Source organism: Danio rerio, chromosome 20 (assembly GCF_049306965.1).
Source record: "Danio rerio strain Tuebingen ecotype United States chromosome 20, GRCz12tu, whole genome shotgun sequence".
In the NCBI taxonomy this organism is placed as follows: domain Eukaryota; kingdom Metazoa; phylum Chordata; class Actinopteri; order Cypriniformes; family Danionidae; genus Danio; species Danio rerio.
Genome location: NC_133195.1, coordinates 46961856 through 46980945, shown reverse-complemented (window position 1 = coordinate 46980945; position 19090 = coordinate 46961856). Strand labels below are relative to the sequence as shown.

At 35.9% G+C, this 19090-nt stretch overlaps 2 protein-coding genes and 1 long non-coding RNA gene across 4 annotated transcripts in view; 2 read left to right on the top strand and 1 right to left on the bottom strand.

Moving 5' to 3' along the window:
- The window catches only part of parp1 (poly (ADP-ribose) polymerase 1), a 41596-nt gene that overhangs the window by 14177 nt on the left and 8329 nt on the right, over positions 1-19090 (bottom strand). For both annotated transcript variants that reach the window (XM_073932751.1, NM_001044942.1), the window contains 5 exons: positions 8178-8259; positions 6965-7081; positions 5212-5388; positions 3642-3807; positions 1935-2075 (listed from right to left, as the gene is read on the bottom strand). In XM_073932751.1, coding sequence (XP_073788852.1) covers positions 1935-2075; positions 3642-3807; positions 5212-5388; positions 6965-7081; positions 8178-8259 — 683 coding nt within the window. The remainder of the gene's footprint in view (positions 1-1934; positions 2076-3641; positions 3808-5211; positions 5389-6964; positions 7082-8177; positions 8260-19090) is intronic.
- On the top strand, positions 3134-5097 carry LOC141379441 (uncharacterized). The gene is made up of 2 exons (XR_012396053.1): positions 3134-4274; positions 4384-5097. It is a non-coding gene; the product is annotated as an uncharacterized lncRNA (long non-coding RNA).
- adorb1a (adenosine receptor B1a) lies at positions 12237-17374 on the top strand. The gene is made up of 2 exons (NM_001423485.1): positions 12237-12760; positions 15782-17374. Exon 2 carries the CDS (start codon positions 15788-15790, stop codon positions 16919-16921), a length of 1134 nt encoding a protein of 377 aa, NP_001410414.1. The 5' UTR covers positions 12237-12760; positions 15782-15787; the 3' UTR covers positions 16922-17374.

The window sequence follows — 19090 nt, the reverse complement described above, 5'->3', positions numbered from 1 at the left end:
TAAGCTGAAAAAAAAAATCTGAGAGCACATGAGCAATTCCAGTGTTATGGATGTGGCATTTGCAGAAAAACTCAAATAGTACATTTACATAGAAAGTACAAGTTAATATTCTATTAAAATATAATTATGTTTTACAAGTTATGAGATCAGAAAAAAAAATCAATCTGTAAACATTTTAAATATTGTAATTAAGGCAGGGTTGTCACGTTACTGAATTCAGTACCAATCAATACTGAAATTTTAAAAAGCCTCCATTTCCTGCTAACATTTAAGCACTGTTGAGTGCATTCTTAACCTCTGCTGATTTGCTAGTGTTCACATGCTCAACAGAAATGACTGTGATTGGCCGTGAAGATCATCAGTTCACTGAACTCACTGCTGTTTACTGAGTGCAACCACAGATACAGGGACACTGGCAAATTTCAAAGTCGCATTGATCAGCTGGTTTGTCTATAAACTGACATGAGCCATCTGATGAATACACTCACCGGCCACTTTATTAGGTACACCTGTCCAACTGCTTGCTAACACAAATTTCTAATCAGCCAATCACATGGCAGCAACTCAATGCATTTAGGCATGTAGACATGGTCAAGACGATCTGCTGCAGTTCAAACTGAGCACCAGAATGGGGAAGAAAGGTGGTTTAAGTGACCTTGAACGTGGCATGGTTGTTAGTGCCAGACGGGCTAGTCTGAGTATTTCAGAATCTGCTGAACTACTGGGATTTTCATGCCAAACCATCTCTAGGGTTTACAGAGAATGGTCCGAAAAAGACAAAATATCCAGTGACCAGTGTGAGTTCTGTGAGCGCAAATGCCTTGATGCCAGAGGTCAGAGTGGAATGGCCAGACTGGTTCGAGCTACCTACCCAAGGATTGTTGCTGACCATGTCTATCCCTTTATGACCACAGTGTAACCATCTTCTGATGGCTACTTCCAGCAGGATAACACACCATATCATAAAGCGTGAATCATCTCAGACTGTTTTTTTGGACATGACAATGAGTTCACTGTACTCAAAGGGCCTCCACAGTCACCAGATCTCAATTCAAATAGAGCACTTTTGGGATGTGCTGGGATAGGATCATTGTCAATATGAACCAAAATCTCTGAGGAATATTTCCAGTACCTTGTTGAATCTACGCCATGATGGGTTAACGCAGTTCTGAAGGCAAAAAAGGGTCCAACCCAGTACTACTAAGGTGTACCTAATAAAGTGGCCACTGAGTGTATATATAAATTCTTGCCTAATATCAGATGGCTAGAAAGTGAGTATTCCTTTATAAATTGTTAAAATATTGGTGTCTGTGATGCAGCAAGTCCGGAGACTGGTAGGTACACCAAGATTTTGTATAAATTCACTTGAATGAGTGATGGGACTAAAAAGTGTTCATAAACAAATATTTTCTCAATTCAAAAGGGCAGCGGCTTGGTCCCGGAAACAATACTTCATATGACACGACTTATCAAGTGGATTAGGACCACTTGTACACAGCACTTTCATTCAGCCTGCCTTTGTTTTTTTATTTTGTACAGCAATATTTTACCAAGCATAATTTCACAAACTAAAACCAGACCACTGTGCTTTTTCTTTACATTTTAAACCACTTTATGTACAAGCTAATGTATTTAGTCTATTTTTGTGGATTTTGACTAAATCTGCAAAGAATGTAGACTGTGATAAAGAAAATTATTGCTTACTCATACTGAATGTTTCTTGTTTCTAGTTTCATTAAAACAAGAGGGGAAAAAGGCTTGTAAAAAAATATGGCAAACAGAATCATGCATGTAAAATCAAGATCTGTGCTTTACTATTAGCAAATATAGGACAGCTAGATTTGCATTACACTGGGCATCACTTATTTTATTCAGTCTGCACAGTGAACAAAAATAGTGTGTAGTTAGCTTGCTGGAGTTTGATCATCACTCACTCTTGCTGCTGATGCAGAGAGCAGCTTTGCTGGCCGTGCCTGTGATTTTTCCTCCCAGATCTTCCACAAATTTCTTCAGATCATCTTTGTTCTTACTGAGCTTTCCCACAGCCAGGAGCTTCATTCCAGTCAGAGGCTTATCTAAAAAACACATGATGACAAACAATACACTTTGTTTATAAAATGAGCATATAACTACAGTCAATTTTCAGCCCTTCAGAATATAATAAATGTAAAGATGACAGTTCAGTATTTGGCCATTGTTACATCAGCTGGGTGTCCATACACACATTTCTACATTCATCTCGCAGTCAGTTTAGCCAAGTAATGTGAAATATTGCATATTTTAATTTCAGAATTGTATTTCAATGTTGTTACTGTTAGCTTAAACCATAACAAACCTATTTGTTCCTTTAAATCCTATTTGTTAAATAAAAGCTGAAATCGAATATAAAAAAACAGGGATGAAAAACAGTGAAAAATAAAAACACACTGCAAAAACATGATTAGAAAATAGATTTGAGATGTAAATAAAGTTATAACTACATATTTTCACTATAACAAATTAAAATGCAACATTTCTTTAATTTCAGCGTTTAATTTACATTACTGTTAACTAAAATAATTAAATTAGCTTTTTATCCATATAAATAAACCTGAAATAAAATGAAAAAAATTTAGAAAAGTCAATAATTTAATAGATTTTTTACAAGACATTATTTTAGATTAGATCAGATTCAACTTTATTGTCATTACACATGTGCAAGTACAATGCAACGAAATGCAGTTTAGGTCTAACCAGGAGTGCAATAGCAGCAAGTGCAGGATACAGGTTATAAAGTGCAGTTATAGAAAAACTATGGTGATATTTACAAATTAATGTACTATAATCATTATATACAGGTCGTATTAACTATAAACATATTTACGATAGATGAATAAATCACAGGTTGCTATTTATAATCAGAAGTGTGCAGATAGATATGAACATAATTACAAATGTATATGTACAGTGATTGTGTACAATTCAATGAATGTGCAATTTTTAAATGTGTCTAAATGATTAAACATGGTTTTAATAAAAATACAAAATAGTACATAAGAAAGAAAAATATTAAAGTACTGAAATTACTATAACTATAAAAACAGCTTTAAGATAATAAGTAATAAAAACTGTCTAAAATTTCATTAAAAACAATTCTAGTTGTAAAGACACAAATAAAAAAATTTTGTGAACTAGTTTTATCCTTTGTTTCAAAGCAAGTTGTGTGTGCTAACTAAAACAAAACAAAAAAAATTTAACAAATAAACCTGAAATAAAATGTAAAAAATTGGATGAAATAAAAAACACGTTGAGATAATAGACTGCAAAATGAAAAAAAAATATATATAAATAAACAAATAAAAACCCTAGCTTAAAAAAACATTTAAACTGCATAATTTCTAGATTTAGTGTTATTGCTTTAAACAATAATAACCATTGTTTGATTTTTATTTATTTTTTTAAATAAAACCTAACCTGGCTTTCAACATATTAAATAAAAGTTCATCTATAAATATTGCATGAAACATTTTTATTCCTGTTCATTTATTTATAACAAAATAATGAATCGTATACAAGCAATACAAAATTTATCCAATTTCCTATAATTATTTGCATATGCATCTGCTGTTGAAAGAGTGAGCATCTGTGCATTTGTGTCTGACCTGCAGGTGCCTCAGTGAGGTTTTTACTGGCGCTGGACACACTTGTGGCAGCTGAAGTGGTAGAACCAGATGATGGAGTGGCAGCAGCGGGAGGAGCGTCTTTAGGAAACACACGGTCCTGTCGCTTGAACTTAAACTTCTTCAGGAACGGGATCTCACTGAACTCCTGAAGAGGAATAACAGTATTTTAACATGTTCATTAGTAAATTCAATATTTACCTCATTCTGGATAAGATAATATAGGGAAGAGAGTTTCAGATTAATAAGCTGATAATGGCTTAAATTGTAAATATTGGCATCAGCGTATTGAAAATAATGCCGATATACCTTGCCGTCAAGATGACGTTTTGGTTGTAATTTTCAAAGATCTGAACCATATCTAATTATGTAAACATGTGTAAACATTTTTAATTCAGTTTTTAATGTCAGTAATAGTATTGAATGATATGCAGATGTGTATCTGACTTAAACAAATGCATTTGGTTTGTCCAGTGTAAGTGTGATGCTTATGTCGAATAAACAAATACATTTTAAAAAGTGCCGTACAACACAGTTAGTAAAGTCAAATTTTCTTTTTTTTTTGCATTTATATTATATCAGAGACTTGCTTTGTTTACCAAATAAGTGGTTAAAGTAATAAGATTTGCATTGAAAATTTTAAATAAAAGTGAAAAAGGGATTTTTCTATTTCATGTGTTCATATTTTAGTGGGGTTGGGTACCGAAACCCAGTGCCATTATAGCACCTATGTAACTGGTATGCAACATGCCAAATCAGCATATGAATTTCGGTGCCTTATTCCAGTGCCCCTATTTCTTCAACAAGAAGGTAAGCATCATCAAGGGGTATATCAAAGGCACACAGGTACGCGTTTTGTTACACCGTACATAAACATTTAATTCTCAACAACTTGTTGGCGATGTTAGCCGTTTATTTTTGCTGCTTAGGGAACGCGCACTCACATAGGCACGTGCCGATGAGCAACTTCCTTCAGATTCATCAACACGCACGATCGTGTTCGTCATATCATGGCTATATTTTACAAGCAAGGATTCTGACACAGCAACGTGCCAAAACTCCCTCATCATCAGTGGCAAGCCTGTCAACTCCTTCATTCGCCAAAACCGCATTTCCTCAAATAATTAGCAGCATCAAAAGAACAATTTTCCACATATTTATCATATTTACTTTTAAAAAGTACTTTAAAAGTCCCCAAGGTGACGAAACAACAAACTGAAACATGCACGCAAGTCTACCAGTCGCCACAAGAGCAGCGCCTGGAAGTTTTTTCATGTAAATGTTCCGACGTACAGGGCTTGTTAATATCAGGATAATAAAAAAATAGTTTACAATTGTCATCATTTACTCATTTTCCACTTGTTCCAAATATGTTTCAGTTGTTTTTCATTTGAATCCAAATTAGGTTTTCAACATTTTTTTAAATAACTTATTTTTTTTTAAAACTCAGAGGTTTGGAACCGCTTGAAGGAGAGAAAATAGAGATCAATCTACATTTTTGAGTGAACTACTAACAAGTGCTAAAATTCACATTACACACAGGTCTACTAACCTTAGGGGTGACCCAGTCTTTGCGATCAGGCGTCTGAGTCTTGAATACACATTTAGTCCACGCAGAGATGTCTCCAGTACAGTAATACGCATCACTTTTAAACACAAGCTGCCCTTTGCAAGTCTCACAAGGCTTCAGGGACCCAAATGCCATGCAGTCTGATAGTCGATCCACAATCTGTCAATTACAAAGTCATTTCAGAAATGATTCATTACAGAAAAGATATGAAAGGAATGATTCATTACAGAAATCACAACTACAACAACAAAAAAAAAAAACCAGAACGGTTTATCATCAATTATGAACATATATTTGCTAAAATAGTGCAAGCTGACATTATGGAATCAGTCTCTCACTTAAAAAAAACAAACACAAAGAAAAATGTAAAAATAATTCTCATCAAAGACAGCATAACCTCTGCATCTCTGCAACACTGGTATGTTTTGTTCCTGAATTAAACTTGTTTTTTTTTACTAATCGATTCATAAAGACAAAAAATTATGCTGAGGAAAATTTGGAAAATAAGCAGACATTGACATCTATATCACACACACACACACACACACACACACACACACACACACACACACACACACACACACACACACACACACACACACACACACACACACACACACACACACACACACACACACACACACAGGTAGATTAATCCTAAATTTGTAATGATAACAGAGATCAGCTCTTTTCTGTAAAATATAATGATGACGGAACAAGATATGGTAGGTTATTCAGAATGTGGTGGGTTTCGTTAAAGGTGTTTTTGTCACTACTTGTTTAGCCTGCATTTATGCATTCAATGTAAACTGCACAATTAATCATTAAAATATCAGCATCTCAACACACACGCAACAAATTATAAATGATAGTGATATGCAAATGTTTATTAATCCTTCGAATCGCTGCATTCAAATCTGAAAACGCAAAAATCAAGAAAGAGATTCAGTCTTTAGTCTTTTGAGTTAGTTATGAAGTTACAGTCAAATAACATAGCACAACTGGCATTACAGTTTATAGTTTAGATAAAACCACTGATGTTCATGGACAAGATTAAAATCATTATTATACGCATTTAATGACGCTCAAAAATTAAAGTTGTAGGCAGCACCTACATTATTTAACCAATAGGTGACCAATAGATTTTTGTTTACAATGGTTGTTTACAGATTTGTGGTTAAACTTGTTGCAGTAGAGTACAGTAAATAATATTACTGTTAAACATCTGCTCATAAAAATACTCTAGAGCAACTTTTTCTATGCACAGGTAGCGGATCTGTACTTAATATTGGCTGATACCCTGAGCTTAGGTATCAGAATCAGTATTGGAAAGGCAAAAAGGTTATTGGTAAAATCCTCGTAAAAAAGTAAATCCTTTTTTGAAATATCTTAAGAAAGAGACTTGCTGCCACCTGCTGTCATTTTATTATTCTAGTGCTAAATCAGCCAATAATCAGTGCAAAAACGGTTTATTCATTTATCACTGCAATGTGTGTGTGTGTGTGTGTGTAATATATATATATATATATATATATATATATATATATACATATATATATATATATACATATATATATATATATATATATATATACATATATATATATATATATATATATATATACATATATATATATATATATATATATATATACATATATATATATATACACATACACACATATATATATATATACATACACATATATACAGATTTTCTGTATTGCATTCTTACATTTGACTCCCCAGAAGGAACTTCCTGACTGTTAGCAATTAGCAGTTCCTTCATGTCATTGATGGAGCAGAACTTCTTCAGCTTGTCCTTAATTCCCCAGATCAGCTGGCTTTGATCCTAGAAAAAAAGCATTAACAGGCTGATATACACTTGCTGGCTACTTTATTAGGTACACCTGTACACATGGCAGTAACTCCGGCATGTAGACATGGTCAAGACGATCTGCTGCACTTTAAACCGAGCATCAGAATGAGGAAGAAAGGTGATTTAATTGACTTTAAATGTTGCATGGTGCCAGATGGGCTGGTCTGAGTATTTCAGAAACCGTTGATCTTCTGGGATTTTCATGCACAACCATCTCAAAATTGAACTATAGAAGATTGGAAAAACATTGCCTGGTCTGATGAGTCTTGATTTCTCCTGCGACATTTGGTTAATAGGGTCAGAATTTGGCGCCAACAACATCAAAGCATGGATCCATCTTGCCATGCATCAACGCTTCAGGCTGGTGGTGGTAGTGTAATGATGTGGGAGATATTTTCTTGGAACAATTTGGGCCCATTAGTACCAACTCATCATCATGTCAATGCCACAGCCAACCTGAGTATTGCTGCTATCCATGTCTATCTCTTTATGACCACAGTGTACTCCTCTTCTGATGGCTACTTATAGCAGGATAACGCACCATGTAATAAAGAGTGAATCATCTCAGACTGGTTTCTTGAACATGACAATGAGTTCACTGTACTCCAATCGCCTCCACAGTCATCAGATCTCAATCCAATAGAGCACCTTTGGGATGTGGTGGAACAGGAGATTTGCATCATGGATATGTGATGCTATCATGTCAATATGGACCAAAATCTCTGAGGAATATTTCCAGTACCTTGTTGAATCTATGCCTCGAATGATTAAGGCAGCTCTGAAGGCAAAAGGCGGTCCAACCCAGTACCTGTAAGGTGTACCTAATAAAGTGGCCGCTGAATGTATATTCTAAAATATATATTTTCTAATATCAGTAGTATTAATCACTGGAAGCAAACCATCTGAATGACACAGACACATGAAACTATTATAAAATGGACAGGTCTTATTACAGGTTTTATTACATATGTACTACAGAAAAATAAGTAATAATAGTAAATTAAAATGCAATCAAATGTGCCATCATGTAAGATAAAAATAAAATCTTCAACTGATTTAAAAACCATACCTTCAGATTCTGCTCTAGTTTTTCATCTTCTTTCTTCTGTTTTTTAGAGACTCCTCCATCTACTTCATCAGCTTTTCTCTTTCTAAGACAAATAGAAAAATCTCCAAGATTAGATAAGTAAATTAGAGAAAACGGCGTAAAACACAACATCCAATATATCCATGGTTTACACTACATTCATTCTTTCATGGCGGGGCGCCACGCCAAAATTGATCCCGCCATTGTGAGATTACAGCTTTCCATTCAAAACATTCAGTCATGTTTTTTTTTTTTTAATAGGGGGTGATAATCGCACAAAAACGTATTAAAAGGTAAGTAAATTATAACAGCGCAAACATTTCTGTAACCGTAGTAGTGCTGTGCGTTATTTATTTAACCCTTAAAGGTTGCGTGCTGACTGACTGACAGGTGCGTGATGCAGAGGAAATTGGCGCACGAGCAGAGATTTGCATGCTTGTAGGCTATTACATAAATGCAATCTCGACTCAATACTGCGCTCACGACATTTGTCATTGAAATAACGCCACAGGTAGTTAGTAGATCTGTGTAAAAAAATGTCTGTCACCACAGCTGGAAAAAATCCTAGAGGAAACACTGATATCATTTCTAAAAGAGGACATTACTTAAATACGCTGCAAAACAAACTCAAAGTTTCTTATGCTGAAGAGTTTACAACAAAATTTATTTGGTTTCAAAACGCATCAGTTTTGCAACGGTTAAGCTTTCAGTCCACACTAGCCCAAAGTTTTTCGAACCCTGAAAACAGAGCGTTTTGGAAATGCTAAAGAGGCCCTTTTCGTTTTAAAAAGCTGCTGCTGCATGTCAGTGTGGATGGGGAAAACGGAGACATCTGAATAAGGAGGCGTGGCTTCCGACATTCGCGCTAACTGATTGGAGATTTTTGCACCCAATAAAGATTATCAGAGGAAATGCATGCTGAAATACGAAATAGTCTCTTTTGCTGAATATAATAATCAGTAAGCTATAAATTTAATGATCAATAATAATTATAAAAGTATAAAGCACAATAAGTTTATACAATATAGGAAATTAAGGCAAGCAATTGGTCATGTATGAAATCAGTGTGCATGGTTACAGAAATGTCACATACAATAATATTAGCCTATCTCTGCACTCCTGAGAACAAAGAGGCTACAAGATTCAAAAGACTGACTCATTAGATGTATGTCTACACAAGATGAATTATAGATTGTGTTTAACAACTACAGAGAGATGAGATCCAGCGGCAGATTCAGGATGGACTGGCCGATGTTCAGGCAGGTGAGGTCAGAGCTCCTGCCTGGAGCTCAGATGCAAGAATACGCTGAAGCAGCTCTTGGCACATGCCAAAGTGCATGTATGGTCACGTGATGTGCGTTTTCAGCTGTGTAGTTTAGACAGAGACCTTTTTTTAAAAGCAGTAGATGAAACGTCAGTGTGGATGTGGATCGTTTTTATTCTAAAATGCTGTTTTAAATTAAAAATGTATTCGTGTAAACGGGCCTTGGTAATTCTATTTTGTCAGAGTTAACAGAACACGTCCAGTGTAGACCAAAGCAAATCTTTGTGTACGCATAGATCACATTAAACCTAAAGTAAACCTCTTAGTACGGAATGAAAGAATTTGAAATAAAAAAAACTTTAAAGCCAAAAATATATCAAATGCAAAAAATAATATAAAAACAAAATATGATTTTCTCCTGTAAACAACTGCGGGACAGATTATCCATCACAGAACGAGTGCTTATTTATTCTGAAAAAATAAAATAAAATACACACATATGTATATATATATATATATATATATATATATATATATATATATATATATATATATATATATATTTGAAAATTTCTAGTTAACTTTAATTAGTTATTCAGTGATTGTTGTTAGTTTTATTTAGTTTTTCCATTTATTGTGACATTTCAGATAACAAAAATGTTTTTAGACCAATCATTTTAGTCTTTGTTTTCGTTTACTAAAATAACCTTGCTCATTAGAAACTTGGGGGGAGCCAGAAAACGGATCTCATACTCAACAATGAGTATGTTTACGTGGACACTAATAATCTGATTTTAATACAATTAAGACAATACTCTGATTAAGAGTCTGTCATGTAAACAGCAATTTTTGATGACCTTAATCCAACTAAAGGCATAATACTTAACAGAAATAGAATTAAAATATGTAATGCAATACAACACTTTTAACATTTTTTTCTTCAAACAGTTTTTTTTAAATAAAACGGAAAGAAATAAGGAGTAAATATAATTTAAACCACTGGTCTGGAGCTGATACTTTATTATTTGTAACAAGAAGAAAAAAAAAAAGATGAAAACCTGGCTGGGGAGACGGCGATAACATGGATTATCTGTTCTTGAGAAAAAAAATCAAGACATTGTGAAGGCGTTTATCATACAACACAGTTCGTGTTTATGATCATTATTATTAACTAATATTAATTACATATTAATAACTCTTCTCTCTCTAGACTTTGTTTTAGGGCTTGTTCTTGTCGGCGCAATATAAGTTTATTGCATGTACGAATCAGATTATGAAGAATGATTAAGAGCTTTTATTGTTTTATTGTTTTTTATTTTATAATTTTTTATAGCATCCTTTTCGCAAGTTATTTTATTTATCGTGAGAACATTCACCGGCAAAAATGTTCCTCCCGTACCACCAACAAATAAAAGAATCCTATCCAAGTTCATTTCCTTTTATGTAAAAATTAAGAAATAACTTATAACCCAAATAAATATTAATTAACAAAACATACGTTTAAACGTACGTGTTTATTTTTGACCTTTCGTAATAAAACAATACTGTTTATAAATATTGTAGTTAAATATTAAATAACTTTAAACGTTATATTTTTAAGAATTTCACAAATAGCATAAATGACGCTTTACTAATCAGTAATAATATAGATAGTAATAATTATAAGAATATTAATACTAGTAACAATACAAGTCAGACGTTTAAAAAATAGTGTAAGTTCTCTCCATCTTTTGTTTTCTATTTATATTGTTAAATTCTTTGCCACACGTTGACCGTGTTCGGTTTAAGTGAAGACCTAATTAGGGTTATGTTTCCAGGAATACACGTTCAGACGGTGTGCTTGTAGCGCAAATGAACGTATACTTTTTCACAACCGTGCGAGAGGGTTTCTTGCTTCATTGTTCTGCCGCCCACATTTCTCGAAAAGCAGGTTACTCTACACTGCGGAGCGGCGCGTTCTTAACTAGATACCAAATATCTTGCTCCATTTCTCGTCAATGTCCTCCATTTATCACTTTCTCTTATGTATCTGGCCATTGTTGGAAATGCCATGCCTGGCTGACTAGCTGGGCGTTTGTGTTTAGAAGAAAGAAGTTGATTATAGCCTACGTGGCTTTTTTTCACTCGCCGCCGTCAATCGCCACTGGCTTGCATGGTTGGGGACCCGTGGAGCTGCGCATGGATGGATTTGCTCTTCAGTGTTTGGACTCTCAGCAGTGAATATTAAACAACACTTTGACACTTTTTAACACTTAAAAAAAACAAACCCTACAAAGAGCTTAATCTAAATGAATTGGTTTACCTTTCTCAGTCGGCACGAATCCAAAATGACACCACATGAAATATTTGGTTTTCCAACAAGATTCAGGGTTGAACTTGATATTGCTGAATCGCGCCTAATGTTATATTCTAACAGAAATGTAATACTTGGCAACATAACGGTAATTTGTAATAAAGGTAATAAAGTGCGCGACATCACGTACTACCGCCGGTGGCAATGAATAACCACGGTGGCAACTGACCATCACGGTGACCGTCACAGCCGTATATGTATGAAACATTCCTAAATGGAAGTGTAAGTGTAAAAACTGCAGTTTTTATTAAAATTATGGATAGCATGGTGACTCAATGACGATAATCGAATGATGTACTATAACACACAATACAGGATCACGAAAGGAACATTCAAAAAGCAACTCATGTAAACACCTCAATCATAATATTGTCTTATTCAGATTAAGGCAAACAATTTGATTACTGATGTTTATGTAAACATAGTCCGTGTCAATTTTTCCAACTTGTGGATTTGAGCTAATCCAACAGAGAGAGTATGGTCGTGTTATAACCTATCAGCTCATCTATCAGTGGACCTCATTAGCAGATTAACAGTCCAGAGTCAGTCATGTCTGGACAGGCTCCTCTATCTGGTGGCCATCATATAGCCCATCATTAATTAATCACCCCATGACAGACACTTAAGCACATCTCATCTCCGGCTGCATCAATTTCCCCTCCAGAATCTAATTAACACCCATTTGGGTGGCGATAATGGGCACCAGAGGTCAAATCAACGACCCATAGCAGAGAAAAACAAAAACAAGAACATTCCTCCCATTAGAAACGGATGGTTTATAAAAGCCCAGATCACAGTTATGGGAGCAAAGTGACATGGGGAGAGAGAAAATAAATGAAAGTAGATGAAACATCTTTGCTAATGTGTGCAAGATCTTTCCTAATAAGATGCACTGCTAGAACAAACAAACAACAGTGAGCGTCAAGTGGAGAACACAACAGAGATTCGGTAGGTACATCAATATTTACTCTTTAATTATGCTTTTAAAGCTTTAATTTTAATGCATGTCTGTATATAATTATGCCTATAAATGTTTTATTACAGTAGGGCTGCACAATATATCGTTTCAGCATCGATATAGCAATGTGTGCACCAGCAATAGTCACATCCCAGCATCTGCAATGTCAAGCATTCAGGCAAGCAGAACTATAATGTTTGTAACTTTAAAAAACTGAAACTGTAATTGTATTTATAAATAATGAAGACTATACAGGGTCATTTTACATTTGATTAAATTCCAGAAATGTATAAAATAATGTTTATTTAGTTTGTATCTTTGCTGTACTGCATTTATCAATGCTCGTGATTGATTTAGTATATTTTATGCAAATGCACGCCCTTACAAAATCATCCCAAGCAATATAAAATGATGAATTCTTACCATATTGAGTAGGGGTGTAACGATACACAAAAGGCACGGTTCGGTTCGGTTCACGGTTTTGGAGCCACGGTTCGGTTCGGTACGGTTCGGTTTCTGTTTGCTGTGGGGTTAGGGTTGATGTCATGTTAACAGCAATGCTAAGGGACAATTCATTTAATAACAAGAACATCTTAACTTTTTCTTTATTAACTTTGTCATCGCATTTTTAGTACAGTCAGGATACCACTCGGGTGCAACTAGAATTAAATAAATACCTCCAATATAGACTAGTCAGAAAAAACTATTCTCTTTAGTGCAGCCATCTTAACTAAGTAAACTAAAATGAAATAAATAACTGCAGTGTAGACTAGTGAAAGATCTTCTTCAAAAACACCATAATATCCACATTCTCCGATGAGAGGCTTGATCTCTGTGCTGACACAGACGCTCATTTTTGATTATATGGTTTCATTTAGATAGATAGGTTTCCGTTTAAATTGATGAAAAATATAGGCCTACATATAATGTGCTTGTAAAGTGTTATTTAATGACATATTCACCAGTAAAATACATTGCAGTTGTGTCTGAAACTAATGTTAGGGTTGTTGCCGGCTGTATGTTTTCCTCCCGATCTCTCTCTCTCTCTCCCGCTCCCTCTATGCCGGTCATTTATGCAGGTCCGCCTTCACGACAGCGGATGACTGTCATTTCCGAAGCAATTCAGGAAGAGCGGGAGAGAGAGCGCTTTTTCCTTTGATCTCGTTTTTCGTGTATTTTTCTGACATGATTATGATTTTCGTTGTTTTTGCTTAACTTTCGTTTGGGTAAAATTATTTTGCATTACTTTTGCCCACTTTAAGAAATTTTGTGAGGTTTGTACATTTTTATTTCAATTGATTTGTATATTATTTTTTGGATCCGCTCCTTCCCGACAATATAGCTGTTCACTCTCAGTGTAAGGTGGATAGGGAAAATGTCATACGATTTCCATTTTGCAAACACGTAGAAAATGTATTGTTAAAGACATCAGGTAAGAGTTGAAGGTCATCTTTGTTTATTTTATTCAGTATAGGGAAGAATGCGGCGCACGGCGCTAAAGACCTTTTTTTCTTTTCATCAGTTTTAGCGAGGTAAGAGGGCTTATTCATGAGTTAGAATTGTTTTATTATATTTATTTCTTTTGTTTGTCTTCATTATCACCCCCTTGCTCGAGTTTAACTCATTTTTGTTTGATACTTTTGTTTGAATTTGTTACTTTATTATATTATTTTTATTAGTGTAAATATTTCTCTTTTTTTGTATATTTGGGCATTATTCTGGTTTCACTTTTGTACATTAAATCACTTTTGTTGGCAGTTCTGTTGCTTACACCCTCACATTGTGAAATTACCACACTTTTTAAATGTTTTTCCTTACAAGTAAGTTTCGTGAAACAGTTGAGACAGACAGGCAGGCGCTTTGTCTACTACACGAATTCTATTGCTGTACTCAACTGGAAAACCAAAATGTTTCCACACAGATGACTTAAATGTGTCTGGGGGATCTGCAATCTCAGTACTATGTGAAGCAGCCGTCCTGCGTCCAGTAGTAACGAGCGTGATGCTTACTCAAGGCACATGACATGACATGCACTAAAATACTAACTTTAGAATATAATATTTAGAAAAATCCTCATCATTACTAAAACAATTTAATCAAATATGATATTAAAGATGTGTTTAAATCGGTTCATTTAGTTAGAGACAAGTGACGTCAACCTCAACAATGGGCAGCAGGGGGCGTGAGAGTACCGCGGTACGCCACGAGAGTTTCGCGATACGTATCGTGGTTGGTGTATCGCGATATTTCGGTTCGGTTTTAATATCGTTACACCCCTAATATTGAGCCGTTTACTTCATCTGGTAAAATTATACTCAATATTGCAATATGTATCGCAGAAAAAAATTATTTTGCAATGTTATTTTTTACAATATTGTGCAGCCCTAAATTACAGCATGCATGCATATATACGTACGTACACACACACACACACACACACACACACACACACACACACACACACACACACACACACACACACACACACACACACACACACACACACACACACACACACACACACACACACACACACACACACACACACACGATCGCCTCGCAGCAAGAAAGTTGCTAGTTTGATCCCCAGCTGGGTCAGTTGGCATTTCTGTGTGGAGTTTGATCTCCCCGTGTTTGCATGGGTTTCCTCTGGGTGCCCCAGTTTCCCACAGTCTAAAAACATGTGGTACAAATGAACTGAATAAGCTAAACTGGCCGTAGTGTATGGTTGTGGATGAGTGTGTATGGATTTTTCCCTGCATTGTGTTGCAGCATGGAAGGGCATCCGCTGTACAAAACATTTGCTGGGTTAGATGGCGGCTCATTCCGATAAGGCAACCCCTGATGAATAAAGGGACTAAGCTGAAGAAAAATGAATGAATGAAAAAGGAAAACACTGGATGAAAAGCAGACAAAAAAAACAATAGAAAACAAATAATATTAATGCAAAACTCATTATCTTGACTTTCAATTCCCATTTCTCTTCCTCGTGTTTGGTTGTGTCTCCACAGGTCAAAATGAACAACTCTATCGCCAACTTTACATTCTCTCCAACTCTTCTCTACATCAACACGACCTTAAGAAATGCCACGTCCTACGAAAACAACACGCTTACGCAGTTCACCAATGCCTTATCCACCATGTCAACACTTACTCAAGCTAAACTCACCCAAACCACAACTAAGACCACCGTTACAACCACCACACCAACAACAACAGCAGCACCAGAACCAAACATCCTAGAATCAATAAACCTTCCATACATGATAGCAGAGCTCATCATAGCCCTCCTCTCCACCGTTGGCAACCTGCTAGTCTGTGTGGCAGTTGGACTAAACAGGAAGCTCCAAACAGTCACTAACTACTTTCTAGTATCACTAGCGGTGGCGGATATCTGCGTGGGTGCATTAGCGATCCCTTGCGCCATCATGACAGACCTGGGAATCCCGAGGCACAACCTCTACTTGTGTTTACTAATGCTGTCTGTGCTAATCATGCTAACCCAAAGCTCCATCTTTAGCCTGCTGGCAGTCGCGGTAGAGCGTTATGTTGCCATTTTTATGCCTTTCCAATACCATCGGCTCATGACACCTCGAAACGCGGTGCTGATTTTGTGCGTGACTTGGACGCTGGCTTTTCTAATTGGTTTGGTGCCGCTGATGGGTTGGCACAAGCCTCCGCCTGAATCGGGCTACTGTTTCTTTGTGTTTGTGGTGGATATGACGTACATGGTCTACTTTAACTTCTTCGCGTGCGTCTTGGCTCCACTGGTGGTCATGTTTCTCATTTACGCACAGATTTTCGTCACGGTTAAGCGTCAGATGAGGAGGATCGCTGCCGAACGCGGAGGTGCAGGAAACACAGAGGGAACGGCGAAGATGAAGAAAGAGATGAAGATGGCAACTTCCCTCTTTTTAGTCCTTTTCCTCTTCACTTCATGCTGGATTCCGCTTCATATTATTAACTGTTTCCTGCTGCTGTGCCCGTCGTGTCCTGTTCCTCTACCGCTTTTATTAACGGCTATTATTCTCTCCCATGCTAACTCAGCTGTTAACCCGTTCCTCTATGCATACAAGATGAAAACCTTCAGAAACGCCTTCAAGAGCATCTTCATGTGCTGCAGGGGAATCAGTGATGGCGAGGATGCATGATGAAGGAGGAGGAAACAGCATGCAAAGACCCTGAATGATAAAGCTTGGTTTAATACCAGAGTAAAGACTGAAAAGAACTTTTAATAAAAAAAGCATTGAGATTGAAAATGGAAAACGAGATTTGTATTTTGTCCCTTTTGTCTTTATATTTTAAAGCCCACAATAATTTAAAAGGGAAAATGTTGTTTTTAAAATGACATAAGGTTGAATAATTTGTTGGAAATTTACTTGTGATAGTTTAAATACTCCAATAGTAAATTACAACGGCATTAAAAAAAAGCTTATGGGTTGTTGTGATGTATTGTAGTATTAATTAAATGATATAAAATAATTTTACAGTAAAATGTAAAATCACTATACAAACATTTGTCTGCATTATTTTTTCTAGAGATATATAGAATATAATATTTTTACGATGCACAACAATCCAGACGTCAGCATTAATGCATAGATACAAAATCACTTAAAGAGAAAAAAAGCTGAAAATAAAAGATGAAAAAAGGCGAAAGGTCATTGCACACTGAAGTCTGAAATATTCACATGCGTTTTTTTTTTCACATCCATCTGCAAAAAATGTCACGTAAACAAACCTTGCACACTGAGTCCGATGTGTATTTATTATTCCATTACAAAAAACTGCAAATCATTTGTCTTAGTGTGTTTATACAGACAACTTGGTTTAGGCTGTCTGGACTCTGTATCATGCAGCTGGGTGGTTTTTGGTTTTGCAACTCTGTTCACAAACACAAACATGGTTCAAAAAGTAATGTTTATTTGTTTTACTCTACTGCTTCGTCAATATGGAAGGTCATTATAATTACTATAAAAAAAAAAAACGGGTGAAAATAAATGGTAAGTTTGTGTGACCAAGTGAGCAAATTGGCCTCAGTGCGATCATATAATAAAGCCTGGAGCCCTGAAGTAAAGTTCTACTGAGAAACCTGCAACCACCGACTTCCACAGCATTTGTTTTTCTTACCATGCAAGTCAATGGATACAGCAGGGGCGGACTGGCCATCTGGCCAATTCTGGCAAATGCCAGAAGAGCCGGACCATTTTTTAAATGTGGGCCTGTCAGCTATTTATTTTATTTTATTTTTTCATATGTATTGCTTTTTTTTTTTTACATGTAAGCAGCTTTTATCTCTTGCAAGATGTGAATATTATGATGATGATGATGATAATGATAATAGTAAGAATATTAATCAATTTTAAGCATTGGCCCAATCGGCAATGACAGGCTGGTTTCGAGATGGGCCGACCCAATCAGAGGTTACGCAGACGTAATCAAGATCTGCCAAGAATGTCCAACACACAGTAAGTGCAACAAATTGTCAGAGATGGACCATAAAAAGGGAAAGGCAGTCAAGTCAGACAATGCCAAATACATAAAATTAACTGAACTAGTCTCGAAAGGGGGCAGAGCAGTGGCACAGTAGGTAGCGCTGTCGCCTAACAGCAATAAGGTCGCTGGTTCCCTCAGCTGGGTCAGTTGGTGTTTCTGTGTGGAGTTTGCATGTTCTCGTGGGTTACCTTCTGGTTTCCTTCACAAGTCCAAACACATGCTATAGGTGAATTGGGTAGTCCAATTGGGAATTGGTTATCCCAGTAATGGGTTGCAGCTTTGAGGGCATCCGCTGTGTAAAACATATGCTGGATAAGTTGGTGGTTCTAAGATTAATAAAGGGACTAATCCGAAAAAAAAAATTATGACATGATTGCATATATAAATGGGTCGTTTTTGTTCCAGTCACATACATCAAATGTGTAAATATTTCTTAAATATGGTACTGCTTATAAAATGTTACCATCTGTACACCAATATAAGTAGTGAATGTGCGTGTCCGTGGGTGGGGCTGTGTCGGTGTGGTAATGTGGGCTGGTGTGGCTACAATGCCAGGGCTGATTTTTAGTCCCAGTCCGCCCCTGGGATTCAGGTTTTCAGCTTTCTTCAAAATATCTTCTTTTGTGTTCAACAGATGAAAAGAAAATAAGGTTTGAAAACGCTAAAGGTTGTTAAACAGAGTACAAAGCTTCAACACACAGACTAATGACACACCCCACACAAACTCTTTGCATAGTCATCACTGCATTCATACCAGCATAATGTAGCATGCACTGCACTTTAACTGAACCCTTACTTATAAAACAATACTGCTTACAATATTT